Source organism: Falco punctatus (genome assembly GCF_963210335.1).
Source record: "Falco punctatus genome assembly, chromosome: 4".
NCBI classification, from domain to species: Eukaryota; Metazoa; Chordata; class Aves; order Falconiformes; family Falconidae; genus Falco; species Falco punctatus.
Window position 1 is genome coordinate 73,948,409 of NC_137583.1, and position 18,634 is coordinate 73,967,042.

General features: G+C 40.8%; 1 protein-coding gene across 6 annotated transcripts in view; it reads left to right on the forward strand.

Moving 5' to 3' along the window:
- FAM171A1 (family with sequence similarity 171 member A1) overlaps positions 1–18,634 on the forward strand; it is a 98,273-nt gene that overhangs the window by 45,684 nt on the left and 33,955 nt on the right. For 4 of the 6 annotated variants that reach the window (XM_080386362.1, XM_080386363.1, XM_080386365.1 and 1 more), the window contains one exon: positions 14,767–14,994. The exons of 1 other annotated variant lie outside the window; for it this stretch is intronic. In XM_080386362.1, the coding sequence (XP_080242488.1) occupies positions 14,767–14,994 (228 nt within the window). Of the gene's footprint in view, positions 1–14,766; positions 15,022–18,634 lie in introns of those variants that run through there. One more of the 6 variants, XM_080386366.1, reaches the window with a different exon arrangement.

Below are 18,634 nucleotides of genomic sequence, written 5' to 3' on the forward strand. Positions count from 1 at the left end.
GGTGCAAAAGTACCTTATGGCTCACAAAGCCATCTGCTTCTACCACTGTCTGTGTTGATGGCAAGTTTAGCGCTGCATCCCTAAGTGAATCATGAAATCTCACCCATTATGTTTCACAGGTGCCTATTTGATTTTTCTAGAAGTCCTTTCCACCAAGAGAATTGGAATGGTGGCTCTAGAAAATAATGTTTACTGAGATTCCTAGCTGAAAAGCAATTTTAAGAAATTCCACCCACCTCACTGCAGTTTTAACCTGTCAGTAACAAAAATGAATTTAAAAAGCAACTTCCGAAGTAGACAGCAATATTTTATACGTAAGCATGCCCATGTAAAAGAATACAAAATATATTTTGCTTGGCTTTGGTACTGCAGGTAACATAAGAATCACCATATTTTAAATGAGTGTCTGTATACTGTGAGTGTCTATACTTAGCTGAGTTATAATCTTGCATTTTATGTACTATTTACGATCCCAAGGATACTGTGGTCTATGTGAATATAACCATGAAGTAACTTTAGCCCAGTTTTAATATTCGTTTAATGGCTAGAAAGATGAACTTAAAGTTCAAATAGTAAAGGCTGTTTAATTCACATTAGCTATTAATGATTGTTACTTGCCACACTTTTTCTTTATTTGACTACCCACTCAGATGGGAGTATCTGATTGAATGATCCAAAGCCAAAGTTAAAATCCTTCTTGCTCATGTTGAACAACTTGGCATTAGCGTAACAGCCATTTCTTGCAGCAACTCTAGTCCGCAGATACGCTGTTTTACATTGCCATTTAAGGCAACTTGATTTTTAATTATTTTGTCTCTCCTATACTTCATCCACATGTATGTGGGTAGAGGATGTTAATGTGCCCGTATAATTCTGTTGTGACTACGTAGAACAGGAACTATTACTGTTTTGCTGCGCTGTGTTGTCTGATACTGTACTGGAGCAGTGGACTCAAAGTCCTTCTCTCTTTGTAAACATCTAGGCAACTCAGCTGATTGTCAGCATCCTTGGAGTAGACGTGCAATTCCTACTGGATGAGTGCTGCTAGATCTCCTAACCTCTCTGCTTTGTATGCTCTTTAACACAATGCATATTGTGCACTGCCAGCTGATGGCTGAAAGTTTGTCGTGCTAGTGTGGTAGCACAAGGCTGCCTGGGAATTTGGACTGGCTTTGAGCAATAATAGCAATCTGCTGTCCTTTTCCCTTAAGTAATTTTGTAACCTCAGGAGAATAACTGACCGCTTGAGTTAGTAGACCAGTTGTTGAAATAAATACATCAGCTTTCCCGTAAAACTGCTTGCTGCGGATTGTGAGTGTGTGTATGTACACACATCCACTGGGTTATGTGGTTAGGTTTTTTTCCCAGGGCCTAATGTGAGGCGACAAAAAAAAAAAAAAAAGTGGAGAACAGTTTTGATTTAGAACATATGCTCAGCGAAGCAGGAAGAGTACCTTATTTTTGTATTACAGAATGTTAATTTCCCAAATCCCAGGACCTGTTGAATTTATCTGAACTTTAAAATTATGTGTACAGTAATTCAGAAAAGTGGATGTCAAATAAAATTATATGTAGTGTGAAGTGATACTGAATGTATTGCTAAAAATTGATGTTTATAATTTCCTAAAGCTGTTAAGTTTCAGAAGGCAAGATGAGGATTCCTTATCTCTATTTTGCATATTTACAAGGTGGTTAGCACTCCTGTAGTGCTCACTGGAATTGTATTTATGACTAAATGTGGTAGAATAGGTTTTAAATGTATTGGGCTGGTCCTTTACAGTATTGGTTAACTCTTGTATACTGTTATTTTTATTAGTAGTTCCATTGTAAATGTGAGAACAGAATTAATTGCAAACAACAAAAAATATTATACCCCTGTATGAAATACGTATTTCCTTAACTCCCAGAAAGTATCTGTAAATTTATTTTTGCATTGGGTTTCAGGGCAGTGATACGGACTGGTAGTGTTGAGGAAGCTTCTAAGTAAATGCTGTTGGTTTTGGTGTGATTAGCTGTACCTTGTATTTTCAGTTTAATTTAGCATACATATATGTGTGCATGTATGCATAATATACATGAGCCCTTCATCTGCTAACCTTATATTCTTCTTAGGCCCAACGTAATAGAGCATATTTTGCCCTTTCAGAAGTTGGTTATTGGTCTTGTATATGTACTTTTTCATTTGCTTCCGAGCACATTCCCCATCTGTTAATGCAGATTCTGTATATAAGTTTAGCATCTGTATGATTTTGTTATTTAGAAATTCCTTCCTCTTTCTTCCTCTTTAAACATTGTACGCAGTAGATCACTTTCCAAACGTACAGCTCTTTGTTTAAACCAGTATAATGCTTTAAAATGCTTACTTAATGCATAGACTAAATGGCCTGCAATATTCAAGTTGCTGTCTGCACCAAGGAAGCAGAGCGTGCCACTGGCATGTTTTCAGTTCTACGTATCTGCTTGATAATGGGAAAGTGGATTTATTTGTCAAACTAAAAATGCCAGTGGCCCTTCATGGTAGTGTTCTTCTAAACAGATGTGTGTTTTGCAGCACAAGTGTAAGAAACAGAAGAGGTAAAATGAAAAAAATTGAGGGGTTCTGCACTGTGGGAGAGAGCTTGAGCAGAGTGATGTTTACAGCTATAATTTATGCCAGAGTGTAAGCAATAACCTTCTTCTGTTGTCAGATGAACAAACTGGTAAATAATATGAGCATTTGTCAGTCCAGTACTCTCTGACTGGACTCTTTTAGGTAGGCCACATGTGGACAGTATAATTTTAATATCAAATGTACTTATTTGAAGATACTTAGCATTACATGGGATTTTTGATTTAGCACAGTGATAGAAAATATACTGAAATCACAATACCAGTGTAATTTGCACTTAGGAAATGGCAGTAACATTTCAGTCACACCATCAATGTGTGATACATGTTGCTGGTCTCTGTAATATGCTCATCCATCATGACGCAGGGCATCACCAGCCACCAAGAAGCAATGCATGGGTTGAAACCAGCTTAAGCCCATTGCTGTCTTCGAATTTATTTATTTCTGTTGTTAGTTGTTCAGTTTTTATATTCTAGGCTGAGCTGAGCTGTGTATGTACCCTGTCTCCATGCTGGTCTGGGAGACATTCTCTTTTAATGAACATGGGAGAAAGATTTGGTCCACTCCACTCTGGTGTGGTCAGTTGATATACTGAACTGACATAGCTGCTCATCAAAAACAAACCCTCAGGTCCCATTTGTGTTGAGGTAGTCAGCTCTGTAGCAGCTGAGGTCAGTCACACCCTGCCTTATTCCCTGGGCTCCAGGGCATGTCACCCTTGCTTATCTCCTCTCAGCCTTCCTCCATTGTTTATTGGCTGGTCACAGCATTTTACATTCAGATTTATCTCTAAAGAGAACAGATAATTCACTGATTTTCTTTGATCAGCCATTTCTGCTGTGGTTCACTGGTTTGTTAATATTCTGATTTGTGAACCCTGTGAGTCCTTCAGCAGAGTGCTATTCCCTTGAGGCCCCTGTTAGGCAGGCAATTATACAACCTAAATGAACATGCTTCTCCAAGTCACACATTCCCAAAGCCTGGACGACGTACTCCAGGTTGAAAACCTTTGCCTTCTAGCTACAGTGCAGTGGTAGTCATAGTATTATTTAGGTTGGAAAAGACCTTAAGATCACCAGGTCCAACCATTAACTCAGGACTGCCACGTCTATCACTAAACCATGTCTCTAAGTGCCACATCTACATATTTTTTTAAACACATACCGGGATGGTGATTCCACCACCTCCCTGAGCAGCCTGTTCCAATGCTTGACCACCCTTTCAGTGAAGAAAATTTTCCAAATACACAATCTAATCCTCTGCTGGTGTAACTTGAGGCCATCTCCTCTTGTCCTGTAGCTTGTTATCTGGGAGAAGAGACTGACCCCCACCTGCCTACAGCCTCCTTTCAGGCAGCTGTAGAGAGCGGTAAGATCCCTGCTGAGCCTCCTTTTCTCTGGGCTAAACACCCCCAGTTCCCTCAGCCGCTCCTCATAAGCCTTGTGCTCCAGACCCTTCACCAGCTTCGTTGCCCTTCTCTGGACACGCTCCAGCACCTCAAGGTCCCTCTTAATGTCCAGATCCCTCTGCAGGGATATGGTTCTGCAAGTCATGGGACTCTGATAAGCATCACCGGGAATCAGAGCTACAAGATGACCAAGAAATACAAGGATATGTTCCGGTGCTCTGCCCAATCGTGGAAAGCAATATAAGCTGGATGAGCAGTGTATCGAAACCCTGGTCACTGTTGCTTTGAGTTTTTTATATAAAATGAGTCTGTAAGAAAGATGAATGTTTTATGTGTAACTGTTACTGTACTTTCCAATTAATGATTGTGAATTTGTGAAAGAGCAAATAATTTCTGATTTGCGTAATTGACTTCCAGTGTAGGGGAATAGAAAATATTTTTTTAAAATTCACAATTTTATTCTGATTAGAATTTTTTTCTCATAAAATCTTAACAGCCCTAAAATTAATCCCCTGCCAAGAATTGAGATCACCATGGCTGTTACAATAATTTAAACTGAAGCAAGCTTTGGTTGCTGAGTCAGTTGTTATGTTTTGCATATATATGCAGTCATCACAGCTGAAATATAGACAGTACAGCAGCCTGGTTCAAAAATATTAATTGAAAAATTAATTGACTTGGATAGAGGAGGCTTCTTCTGTGTGACTGAGATTGGATGAAGGAGTAAACGAAGGGTAATGACAAATGGCCGTGTGTCATGCTGGGGATGCTTTACAGTGTTAGGATGAAGGGAAATGTAGCAGCTCCTATTTAAAGTCTGTATTCATTATCTAGAAGATGACCTAGATCACAGGTTAGTTGATTTATTATTTTTTTAATTACTCTAAATGAGGAAATACAAACATTGTTTTGAACAGAAAAATCTCAAAAACTTGGAAACATAATAAATATTTTTGAAGGATAAGGAAGTTTCAGTATAGACAAGTTGGGGGAGGGGGGGATTAACCCTAGTGCTATAGTTAGGAGAAAACAGCCGTCATAGTAACTGGCACATAGAGGTGTCAATGAAAGCATGCTTTTTATTATAGGGTCAGGAGGGACCAACCGTAACCTCCCTCCACCCAGACAGAAATGCCAGCTGTGGCTGTAAACCCTGCACAGTGCCCTTGTGAAATTCCTCACTGCTCCAAGCAAACCCTTCCCTGGCATTGTCACTAGCATCCTGTGCTCATGGAGAAAGGAGATTGTACTGCTGCGGTGCCGGTATGCACTGGTAGAGGTACTGTAGTCAGGAAGTTATTTGGGACTAATGCAGAACAAACGTCTATTGCATCTGTTCATGCCAAGTACTGACCTAAAGCTTGTGGTACAGGTGAGCTGACCTAATTGCCCGTGAACCAGCAGGGGTGGTCCTCGTTCCCTTCTTTTCCTCTGCCAGTGTTGTACTTGGCCAGAACACTTCATGCCTCTCCGCCCCCACACTTGCCCTTTCTGCTGATTTTGGCACCTGGGGCTGCATTGCTTCAGCAGTTCAACCTGATAATCTGGGAACAAGCCATTCATTTTGTTAGGCTGGTGCTGTGCTGGGTTAGGAAATGGAACCAACACAGTGACAGGTCCAAGCAGCAGCAGAGCAGCACAAGAGAAGGAGCAGGAGTCCCCAGCCAGGCTATGGAGGTGGGAGGGGAAGGAATGCTTCTGGTTTTGCTCTGGAGTAGCTGAGCAGCTGCTGAGCTCTGCAGAGTTCTCTGCTTTGGCTGGCTGGGCTGGAGGAATGAGGTTGTTAACCATGTGTAGCTTTACCTATGCTTAATTTTTCTGTCTGCCAGCTGGGGATAACCTCCTCAAGGAATGAAGTGAAAGTGAATTGACTATTTAGATATGTGGAAAAAGAGAACATGCAAGTACCTAGATAAAATGTTAATGTAAGAATTTGCCTCTGCCTGTATTAGCTTACATGAGTGGAAGTCTGCACTGCAGAGTGCAGTGGAAATGTAGAGAGGCAGTTGAGTTGGGTTTGAGTTATTAGTGGTTTGTTTAAAAAAACCCACAAAAATAAACCACTAATAATAGTACACTTCCAAAGTGACATCTAGCTTTGCTTTCACAACAGGTTTTGGAAATAAGTGGAGATTAAACCTAAGATTAAAGCTACCTGGAAATAAGCAAAGAAAAGTGCTTGTATCCTTGCTGCCACATTGCATATACACTGGTTCACTTAAACGTAGCGTACATCTGCTTTAAATTGTTTTCATCAGATGCATACTATTTTTAATAGAGTTAGGAATAAGTTGTTCCAAGAAAATATAACACATCCATTCATGGCTAAGCAAATCCAAGCTTTCCCTTTCTGCCCTCCCCCAAACTAGACTGGGGATGCAGTAGGTATAAAGTTGGCTTAAAATCCCTGTGAGCTGTGCAGCAGCTGAGCTAAATGTGGTGTTATCCTCAGAGCTGATGTTGCAAAATCAGCTGTGGTCTTGTTTGAGTCAGTGGAGAACTCTAATGCTCAGCAACTGAAAAATATCAGTGCATTATCTTTTCATTCCATATTGATCTCCAAACAGAGTTTCAAAGGACTCTATTAGGAAAAAAGGGAGGTTTTAAGCAGGGATTACTTTTTCATGTCTTGTAAAGAATGCATTATGCGTGTGGCAAGCTAAAGCTTTGAAACTCAACTTCCATCTGCGCTCCATGACAGTATCTTTATATAATTCCATGTCTGAAAGACAAGGTTTGGAAATAAAATTAGTCTGTGTCATGCACAGTTCCTGTAGAGATCAAAAGCAGACCTGTTAATGCAACTATTGCTATTCATGAGTTTCATAGCCACGTGAGTTTCAAGTTAATTATAAATGCTTGTTTAATCACTTAACAATAGGGTATCAGAGACTCATCTGGGCATTATGCATATAGCTCTCGCTTTTTTTAATTAAAGCAAATTCCTACTTTTTTTTTTTTCCAAGAAATTAATTTTGGTGGTAGTGCTCTAGGCTCTAGTGGGTCAGGACATGCAAATCCTCTTTTAAATGTTGGACGGTTGTGTGATGAACGTCTTTATTATTCTTTAACTGCCCCGTCCTCCTCTTTGAGTATATGGTCATGTAGTAGCCTGGTTGTCACTGGGCATGGCATATATTGCTCTAGTTCTTGTACCAGAGTCCCTTTTGTGATGTTTTATTAAAATTTGTGTACATTATCACGAGGAAATAATGTATTTTGAGATAAGCTAATGTATTTATGGGTTTAGTTTCTAAATGCTTTTTTTAACAGATTTTAATCCTGAAGAGGCAAGTAGGGCACCTGTCTGACCATCGTTTCACAGACCACTGTGTTCTATTTGAATATTAAGGCTTTAGTCTAATTATTTTAATTAAAATAAACCATTTCAGCCCCCTGGAAATTAAATTCTTGTGTACTAGAGGAACCAGTCACAGTGCCAGCAATGCCTGAAGGCACTTGCAGTGGCAAGGAATGTTAGATGAGAAATGTAGATGAATCAAACTGTGCTGCAGAGAAGGGTGAAAAAGCCTCAAGTGCCACCTGAGAGCAGCCTCCTCTATGACCCTGGATCCTGCTTGTCTGCTGAGATGAGGTGAGCAAGATGCATTGACTCGTCGTTGCAGAAGGGCTTCTCTGTGCCAGCCAGGAGACTGGGTTATGCAGCTCCCATTGCATCAGATCCCTACTGGTTCTGAGGAACAGCAAGGTGGAGGAATAAAAGAAAAACTCAGAAATCCCAGTCAGTTGTGCATTTGGGGAAAAAAGTTCCTTTTTAACTTCCGAGATGTGAGAGTTAATTGTAGTCATCACACTACAAGTGCTCAGTGTGCTGAGGACGATACTGATAGTCTTCCAGCTGACCTATAAAGCAGAAATGTGTGTAGCAAATTTGGATTGCAGTGCTAAAAAGAAACACTGCAGACAACTATTTGGGCTGTCTTCATAAATGTTCTAGAATTAAACATTAATTGCAAGCCTTAACTAAGCACCTAGAACTAAAATTAGAGCTATTAAAAAAAAAAAAAAAAAATAAAATAAATCTTCCCATAGTCTGTCAGCACAAGTGAATCTGCCATCCAGTAAGCTGTTCTCTTGTTGCAAAGAAATGACATCCGAGTTTGCTTCAGCTCTGTGTACAGCTGTTGGGTCATGCTGTATCTCTGTCAGCAAGTCTAAAGGTCCTCACCTGACACTTTTTTGCAGTTTCCCTGTTATACACAGTGAACCAGCCTTCTCTTACAGTAACTGAAGAGGTTGGGTTCTTCAGATGGCCAGTCCTAATGCTGCTTCCCTGTCCCCTGGATTTTTATGTGTCTCTTCTCTGAACCCCTCTCCTTTCTAAATTCTTGAAGTGTGGGCCTGAGAACCAAGCCCTCTTGTGTGGTCCTTGCTAGAGTTTGGCTGGTAGTACTGTGGACAGAAGGTAAGGATCTTTCTGCTTGATGCTAGGGACTGTAGCAGCCCTAGTATTATCTTGAGAATTACTGAGCAGGCAATGAGCAGAAGCAGACCTCCCGCATCCCACCCTCTGCATGGTTGGGTTCCCTGGACATCAGTGGCAGACACTCACCCCAGTTGAAACCTTGGTCACATGTGGTGGAGGGGAAGGCTGTGTAGCACCGATGGTTTTCCTGTAATGTCGACCAGAGCCTGTTCTGAACAGAGGGTGTAATCATCTCTGCAGTGACTCTTCCACAAGCCCACCTATTTTGTCATTTGAGGTGGTACTTCTGAACTTACTTTTCAGGTGGTGACATCAATAAAGATCAGAATCTGTGTGCTTCTGGAGGGATTTTACATACATGTTTGTTTTTTCTTTACATGAACTTTGCTACTATTTTGAAGCATGGTTGTCGGTAGAGCCTTCTTGATGCAGTACGTTAGAAAGATATGATGGTATGTAAATGCTTGAATTGGCATCTGTGGCTAGGGGATGGAGAACACTCCTTTTTCTATGAAAATGTTTTCCTTTAGATTAATGAAAATCCTATTGTTGAGCAATGACCTTGCACATGGACAAAAGGTTAAGAGGCAGAAAGACTTACCCATTTGGCATGTAGGATTCAAAATCAGGCAAGTTACCAGTCAGCTCAGTCAGAGCGGACAATGCAGTTTTAAACAAAGTTCATAATGGCATTTTTTAAATGAGCTGGAAGTTTTCTTTTTCTAATCAAAGCCTAGATAATTTAAATATCTCTTTCTTTGGTAATATCCTGACTTTGTCCATGGATAGGGGACTCCCAGAGGAAAAGATAAGTGATAACAGTGGCCTGTGTCAGCCCATTCCCAAAAGGGATCATCTGTCCAGCAGACGTCAATGGGAGTCTGCCTGACAGAGGGGTTTGTGCGCAGAAACCATATTTCAGGATTGGGATCCAAATAAGATTGTGATCTTTGACTTCTAACCTGTGTCATAAATTTTCTCTGTTTATTTCAGTATTTGAGATCTGACATTGTGCCATCACTTAGATTGCTTAGGTTTTTCCTTTCTATGTAACATTACTGGCTTTTAAAAAACAACAACAACAACAAAACCCAAAGCAAAACAGTACTTTTCAGGAGTTTGGTTGTAGAAGACAGCGTTGATGATACCAGGAAGGATAACCTTCAGGATACTGAAGGAAACTGTTCTCAAACTGGGAGTTCACGGTAATATAAAGACGAGTTGTGAGTCTAAGAGGAGTTGCAACTGCAGAAATAGTTGTCTTAAGGTTACTTGTATTTCAGAGGAGGCAGTGTGGTTCATAAAGCAGATGGTACAGGAAGGATTGCTCAGAAAAAGTTTAGACTTAGTAAAATCTCAAAAAATCAGATTAAGGAGACAGATGGGCTTCTTGATTAGAATGCTAAAATGCAAGGGATTTTTTTTGTCTTTTTTTTTATTTCACTTTCCCAAATTATAACCTTGGAGTTGCTGGGGTCTTTTTTGTTACGTAGTTGACAATAAATTTAGTACTAGAAAACTGGGAGGGAGTTAAACTTAAGCAGATGTTTTCACTTTAACTAGTAGTTTTGGTTTGTGCTCGTTTAAAAAACAAGATGTGATTTCTGAGAGAAGACAAAGGACTATAAGAACTATAAGAAAAGAGATTTAGGCTAGACTTACTTGCTTGAGCATATACATGCAGCAACCTTGATCTCTATGTGGAATGTATGCCTGTATGTGCTGTTTTCCCATTAACCTCTTCCCACTTTGCTTTAGGATTCTTGAAGCAGAATTGCAGGGCTTCCCAAGATGGCTTGCACTATTTAACGTTTGTGAGTGACCTGTTCCTTGCTGCACTTTCAGAGAGGGGGACAGTCTTCTTGCACATACAGACAGGCTATCTGCCTGTGGTTTTATCTGCTGGAAATGAATGGTTATTATAAGTAGCTCTTGCTTTGGACATGAAATATTCCTATAGAAATACAATGCAGGGCACTTGCTAGTGGTGCAGGCAAATTACTCTGGCTCTACCTGTGCTCACTGTATTGCAAGCCAGCAGGGAACCATGTGCCAGACAGCCCAGGTCTGAAAGAGTCACATTCACACCACACTGGTCAGGACCCAGGTATGTTAGACAGGGCTGTTGGCTCAGGTATAGCCTGTCCTGAATGTGGCTGGCCTGTCTGGGGAGGTCGGAGAGATCGCAGCTGTCTCGAGTGAATTCATCAGCCCAGAGCCTGTCACCTTGGCCATCTCTGCTTTGCTCTGCAGTGAGGAAACATCAGCACTGTGCTTGATGTCCCCTTCCTTCCTCCAGGACCTCACCGGTAGTACAGAGCAAGGCTCCTTCAGAACTTAGTGATGGAATATTCCCATTGTAGTAAATAATAGAAAGCACAGCAGTATCACAAATCTGTGGAAGAATGAGGCACGCTTCTCTTGAATGAGGCAGTTCATGTTCTTGGAGTTCATCTTCCACAGTTCTTTCAGTTCCCTGCCTCCATCATGTTCTCCACTTGCTGCAGATGTCGTTCCTTCTTGGAGTCCATGTGTCTTTAATTCTGTGTGAGCTCCTTGCTGTGGTAGGCTGTACAACTCAAGAATAATGTATCTGCTTTATCCCCACTGTTTTGCTCGGAGTACCAACTAAAATGTTTGCCAGATATTTTAAAGAATCTATTCATTAGCTAATAACGAGTCTTCTAAGCAGCTTTATCTAATTAAACACTTCTTTTAGTGTACCTCATGCTTCAGTCTAAGACCTCTCTTAATTTGAGGTCAGACTGATCTTGGATCACTTGCTGTTCTTACTCTGCTCTCTCCTTTCATCAATCCCTCTGTTCTTCACATGTCTGAGTATCTCCTATATTCTGAAACTTGCTTATTGCTTTAAGTTTTCATAGCGGTCTGTCTTTATAGACTGTTCTCATCCCTCCCACTGTTTGAGAGGAGGTTTTGTTCAACAACTTCTCTCCACTTTAAAGCTTGTGATCATTATGTTGCTGTGGAAATTACTGTGATAATACAGGTTTAGTGTTTGTGACTTCACTGCTGCATTAGATAAGAAGAAAAAGGTGCTGTTGCATGGGAAAAAGCCCTGAATTAAGCAAGTTACATACATTTCACAAGTATGTCAGGGAAGATTAAACATGAAAAGGCATTGGGGTTGTTCAGGCTGCTAGGACTTTCTCTATCTTCTCAGGAAAAAACAAGTCTAAATATTAAGAAGAAGGAGAAAAAAAGCCCAGTGTCTGATCTAGTGACGGTGGTTTGGAACAATAGTTCCAGTCTGTTGGTCTTCAGGGCATCAGTCTTCCATCTTGGATGATGGTCTTTGTCATTTCCATTTGGAAATAGGATTTTGGAAACCCTTATCCTTCCTTATCAGAAAGGGAGAAGGATGCAGACAGGAGCTTTTGTATAGCGATAGAGTGAAGGATAGAGGAATTTCCTACTGGAGATATCCATGGCTAGCTCTCTTGTTTGGGAATAGAGAGCTAGGTATGTGTATACAAGAAAATTTTTGTTTATCAGTCTTTGTCTCTTGATCAATTTTAGTATTAGGCTCTATTCTAGAATTTTGGATGTCTATAAGGAATTAAATAATTTGGTACCTCTGTTGTTTTCTTATCCTCTTCCTTGATTAGTATTTAATAATACTACAGAGCTCCTTGGTTCTTTCTTTATGTGGTTGTTTTAGAAAAGGCTAAACTTTCATGTTACTGAAATTGCTAACCACAATGTTCAGCTTGTCCTGTTCCCTTGCTTTTTCTTTAATGCATAACCCATTATTCTTAACTGCATCTGTTCTTCAGCATTCTTTGCTAGGCAATTCAAAGTGGGAAACATGAACAGCACAGTTATCTGGCTTTGGATCTAAGCGTATTGTTCCTGCACATTTTGAAAATAAAAACTTATATTGCTTTGTGCCCTCACATTTGTAAATACGTGTACAGTTTGTAAATACGTACACACATATGTGTTCCTCCTTTGATTAATGAGGCTGCCTTTCACATGCACAAGATTTCACAAGTTGCTTGGTGGTCAGGGTAAGGTTTCTAAGCAGGCATTCTCTGCATGCGCACCAGAGTGTATGGACACCGTTTTTCAGTATATGTTTTTTTCTTTGACTACTAAATGCAAAACTGGGAACAAATCCAGAATCTTTAATAGCTAGAATGTATTTCATGCTGATCCCCTCTAACTTGGCATCCTCCGTTGCCAAGTTCTAAAGTGCAGGCTGCAATGATGATTAATTTCTCTAATGGGGTTTTTCTTCAGGACTGCCTGATATTTATATTTTCTGTACTGTAGGATTCAGACAGAAGGTCTCCACTTGTAAAAGGGCCCGATGTCTTTCTGGCTGAAATGCCCTTAGGACGGATGTGCTGATATTTTTGTTTTAGATCCTGACATCCTTTTAAAATTTTATATTGTTACAGCATGTTTCTCAGCATACTCGTTGTGTCATTTCACTATTGAAATTCACAACGGAGATTTTGTTAAGTTCTTTGCTGTTCTTCTTGCTGGTTTTATGTCTTCCTCGCTCAAGGTTTACACCAAGTAAGTTCTTAAAATCCTAATGCACAGTAATGATATAACAGAACTGTACCACCAATACTCTTCTGGGAAGACCAATGTGTTGTTTTTAAATATATATGAAAAGGAGGTCATGGTCTCTTTTCTGGGCAGCACATGAAGAAATGAGTTGGATGTGGAGTGTGAGCATCTTGCTTATTAGGGGCTGAATTCCCCTGACACAAAAAGGGAGTTCGCAAAATATTGTCTACTACCTTGGGGAATGGAGTAAGCTGAGGTAGGGGACTTCATGCAAGAAATCAGAATTTCCAAAGATGAGGGTGAGAACAAGAGAAAGGGGGAGATTGGGAGGCCAAAGAGGGAGCTAGGTTCTTATTTAGGAGCACAAGGTGACTGTAAGCGACAAAATCCAAGGAGTGGCTTGGTGGAGGCATTGAACCGTTGCTGGGTCATTTCAACACAGCATTTCGTTTAAGTCTAGTTACTGAAGAAAGGCAACAGCTGCTACTTTAGAGCATGAGGGAGAGGAACTATTGGAGGGGCATAAACATAATAGTAGATACAGAGGAATGCTTTCCAGAGGGACTGTCTTGCACAAGCCGCTCCACTTTATGTAACAAAAGCCTGGTGACACAATACATGGTTTAGTCGTAGGAGTGCCCCGGAGTGGACCGATATTGTACATCTGGAAACATTTAAACAAGTAATTTGTTTCTGGAAAAATGGCAAATTACTCAAGGAAAATGTAGTCCATTGTGTTTGCTTCTGACTGCATGTCTACAAGATGTATGATTCTCCTGACGGCCTTAACCATGACTTCTTTGCTTCTCGTACCCAGCAGTTGTGTGTGGTAGTATCAGGGCAGACAAGCAGGTATCACTAGGGGCTGTGACATTTTTGCCCCTTCAGAAAAAGGGCCAGTGGACAGGGAGGCAGGGGAGGAACTGCTGGCTCTCTGCATCCCACCTGGTTGTCCTGTGCTTTGAAGACAAGGACCTGAACCTGTGGGATTTCACTCTGGTTAGACATCACCAGGGAAGTCCTGTGCCAGCTGGGGCAATCTTTCCTACCAGGTTTCAAAACCTCTGACTGTAACACAGCCCACTGTTGCCCACTTTCTTTCTGGGCTTCTGTGACAGCACTTTCCTCTGTTCCCCTGCTGCACAAGGAGAGAAATGCTATGGGGAAGGGGTGAGGGAGCACAGCCCGCGTGCAGCCTTTCCCTCTCCCCACTGCTGATGGAGAAGGCAGGCTGGAGCAGAGGCATAGCAAGGCAGGGACCTTACAGAGTGACAATGCTGTGCTATCTGTGACTAATGCGTGATGTTTGATAGCACACACATTTAGAATTATGATGCTACTGTGAGATTCACTTGGTACCTGTTGTGTTAAAGAGGGATGGAGTAATTTAGCAGGAAATAACACACACCCCCCTCACAACAGTACCCATCAAAGGAAATGTTGACTGCCCCTGGTGATGTTCTGCCCAGTTGCATATGGGTCATAGGTGGAAGACAGATGCCTCCACAGCTGGATTTAGCAGTAGGGCAATAATTCAGGATGTGGTCTGGCTTGTGGCAGAATCTGCAGTGTCTCTAAAAGAGTGACTGCCAGAAATGGATTGCTGCAGGCCAGGACCAGAGGTCATACTTAGCACCAAAGTGTCAGAGGTTAGCACTGAGCCCGGTGTCTTTTTGGTCATTGGTGTGCTAGCATGTTCTAACTGCTGCCTCCTGCAGAAGCTTTTTGGACGATAATTGCTGTGGTTGTTTGTCATTACAGAAGTAACGCTGAAGGTCCATGTAAGCGATGCCAGCACACATCAGCCAGTAACTGAAGCCTTCATTGAGATTTTTACCAACCAGATCTCCATTGCATCTGGAACCTCAGGAGCAGATGGCACTGCCTTCCTCAAGTTTCAGTATAAGTTGGGCAATCAGCTGATAGTGACTGCTAGTAAACATGCATATGTGCCAAATTCTGCACCATGGAAACCTGTAAGATTGCCTGGTAAGAGATCTTTATTTTTGTTCTGAGGTAAGATTTTGCATCTAAAGGAAGTTACACAGTTTTGTATGAGAGTTTTAATGCTTGTGATCCTGGGTGGGAGAAAGAACATCTGTGTGTTTCAAAAAAAGCAAGGTTTCTTCCTCGGTTAATCTGTGACATCAGGGCTGTGCAGAGATTCACTCTCCTTCTGGCTGTCCTTGATACAGTGATACATCAGTTTTTAAACAACTCTTGGTGCTCTTACAGCTCCACAGAAACTACAAATCATTTCCAGATCTTTTTCTTTATGGGCACTCTGTTTCCAAGTACTTTGTTTCAAGAGCTGTGATGTACTCATTCATTTCTCTCCCAAGGTGTAGCAACAGCTGTTGCCCCGTAGGGTGTAGTGTACGAAATAGGCCCTGGACTTTCAGTTCTTGGCCATGTCCATAGGACAGTTTTAATCTGCATTTATGTTATCCAGATGTAAGGATTTTTTTTTCTAACTTAATTAGCATGTTTCTTCCACAGGCAAACAAATATAACATTAATACTTGCATGTTAGTTTTTATCAGAATGCCTCAAAATTTTATGGCAAGTGGTACACTTGAAATTTGTTGTACAGGAGGGGAAACTGAGTCATGAAGACTGTTTCTATACTGCTAAATAGAACAGATTGAGGTTGGCTTTCAGATCTTGAGTTGTAACATCTAGATGAAGGTCACATCCCCAGTTTTCATATGGACTTTCCTCTAATCCCCAACTACAATTAGGGTCTGAGTAGTTTGAGAATGATCCCAGGCTTGTATTATACCCAAATCACACCTAAATACCACCTGAGATTGGATAACTAAAGCCATGCCAGGTTTTAAGGGCTAATATTTAAATTGTATAAATGATCACAGGGAAGTGTTCAATCACATACCTTGGCTTCATTTTATGCATTAATATCAACATAGCCAGAGAGACTGTGTGACTTGCCGGAAGGTCAAGCAGCAAATGTATTTTCAGATAGGGAAAAGGAACTTGGATCTCTTCAAACCCAGAATTATGCTTTAGGCGTTTCAACATGCTATTTTCTTGCCTGCATTTGCTTGCTTCAGATAAGATAGACTGACTTCTTCCACATTTCCTCTACTGTATTCTGCCATGTTTTCTAGCTGCTTAATGGAACCATAGCAGAGGCTAAGCCAGGCTCTTAGGTGCATAGTGAAAGAATAAGAAGCAGCTGAAATGAGTTGCAGCAGGAAGAGTTTCAAATAAATAAAAGGGAACAATTCTTTACAGCAGCAGTAGTCGAAGACTGGAACGGGTTGCCTAGAAAGGTCATGAAATCTCCATCTTTAAAGATACTCATAACTCAACTGGACACCTCCTTGCCTGGTTGAAGCAGGTGACTTCCAGAGGTCCTTCCAACCATAATTCTTCTGTGACTCTGTTTAGAAACTTTCTTGATTTTTTTTTTTCTGTTTAAACAAGATGAAGTGCAGCTTCCCTAGCATACTCACAATTATATGCATAAAGTATGCAATAACCTTTTCTTGCCTTGTGTCTCATATCTTTCTGGCTCTGCCCTAGATCTTTTCAATGTGACCTACTCTTCCATGGCCTGGAGTTTGTTTGGTTAGGTTTTTTGCTTATTGCATTTTCTTAAATCTTGATTTTGAGGGAAGGGAATCAAACATGGCATTGTTGTTTTGGTAAGTCATTGAAGTTTAAAGAGCAGTGATTGTATACATTTTCCACAAAATCTTTTTTTCCATGGCTGAAATGTGAACTTACCTCAGAAAACAGATTACTTTGACCTCTGACCTTCCCCTGTTGGAACTGGTAGATATCTTGCCATTGATTTAATTGGGAGTAGAATCCTTTGTTTTGCTTTCTGTACCTTGAACTTAATCCTTTCTTTGATTAAAGAAACAACAAGCTACAATTTGATACACCCTATGTAGAGTTAATAGGGTTGTTCTTTGAATTACCCCTTAAAAGGGACATGACATAAAATTTCAGGCCCAAGATACTTAGGATGTTATTTTTCATATTGAATAAGATGCCTGTAGTCTTTAAAAAAACTTCACAAGAACTGTTTGTATTTAAACACCTATCATGCTTGTAATAGCATGGTATAGAACTTTTGAAAACCGTGGAAGTGGTGGTGGTGTTATTTTTAATCCGAGCTGAATGATGGGGAACAGGGAGCATATTTAAATCTTACAATCATAGAATGGTTTGAGTTGGAAGGGACATTAAAGATCATCTAGGTCCAGCCCTGCTGCCATGGGCAGGGACACCCTTCGCTGTACCACGTTGCTCAAAGCCCCATCCAGCCTGGCCTTCTTGATTCTGCAGTGTGCAGTCTGGGCACACGTGGAAAGCAGAATCCTCATTTCCCAAAAACGCCTTTTAACAGTATTAGCAGCTGTCACCTCACAGAGCAGAGACGCCATTCTGAGCAGTGTTCCACCCACGACAGTGGTTTAATCTCATGTGCCAACCTGTGTGGACGCATTTACTTTAAATTAAATGACAGCCACAAGCAGGGAGTAGGTTTGAGAGCTATAGGCTAGTAATGTTTAAAGTACTGTAACAGGACTGTGCCAAAGGATCAGGATTCTTCTGTCACACACTAGTATGCATTAGTTACAGTCTTACGTTGAGAAGCTGTGCAGTCACTGAACATGTGGTATTATTGTAATAGCTTTAAGGAATAAGCATCGAGGGTTTTCTGTTCTCATAATTCGGCAGAAATGAACTTTTCTCATATTAACCAAAATAATTACTAGCTCTTTACCACTTAAGCAGGAGGATTATTTATTTACATAGCAATAAATGGTAGGAGGAAAAGATTAAGATCTCTTTTTCCATTAAAATATTTATCAGCAGAGCCATGACTCCACTTATTAACAGTTCATTAATTTAACATCACTTGAGTTGTTGAAGTGTTCATGATGGGAGATGTGCTCATCTATCTGCTCTTGGCTACGCATAGATTTTTTCATTGTAAAAAATTGGGAAGAAAAAACTGTGTAACTGGTAGTCTGTATTTAAGAGGACATTTTTGGAACAGTGCATGCAATGGAGAGAGGGAAGTTGCTGAGGCAGCACAGCTCAGGCTACCTGACAGGGTCAGTCAAAGCACGCCATGGTATTCACTGTGGTGAAATGTAATTCTAGGAGCAGAGAACGCTCATGGTATTTCTGGGACAGGAGAGCTTATTTGGAAAACAGCGACTCTGCAGAAAACATGTGAGTCATGGTAGATGAATGGTTGGAAATCATCTCCCAATGCAGCACTGCAAGAAAGCAGAATAATTTGGTCCTTAGCTGTAAAATAAAAGCTGTAAAGACTGAGAAGGCAGAGTATAGTATATCAGAACTTGTCTTCGGTGCAGTTTCTCAGGGAAATGTGTGTCCAGTTCTGGATCCATGCTTCAAGAAAAATGCTTAAAATGGCAGGGTTGTATCAAGAGTGATTAAAACACTGGAAAATACAGCTTACGGGGAAAGACTTGGAGCTGCTTCATTTATTTTGTTCACCAGAGAGAAAGTTCATGGGGTAATTTGATCACAGTCCATCAGTACCTGCATAGAGAACAGGAAACGGGTAAGAGAGAATTCTTCTGTCTAGTGGGCTTGTGTAAAAAGAAGATCAAATGACTGG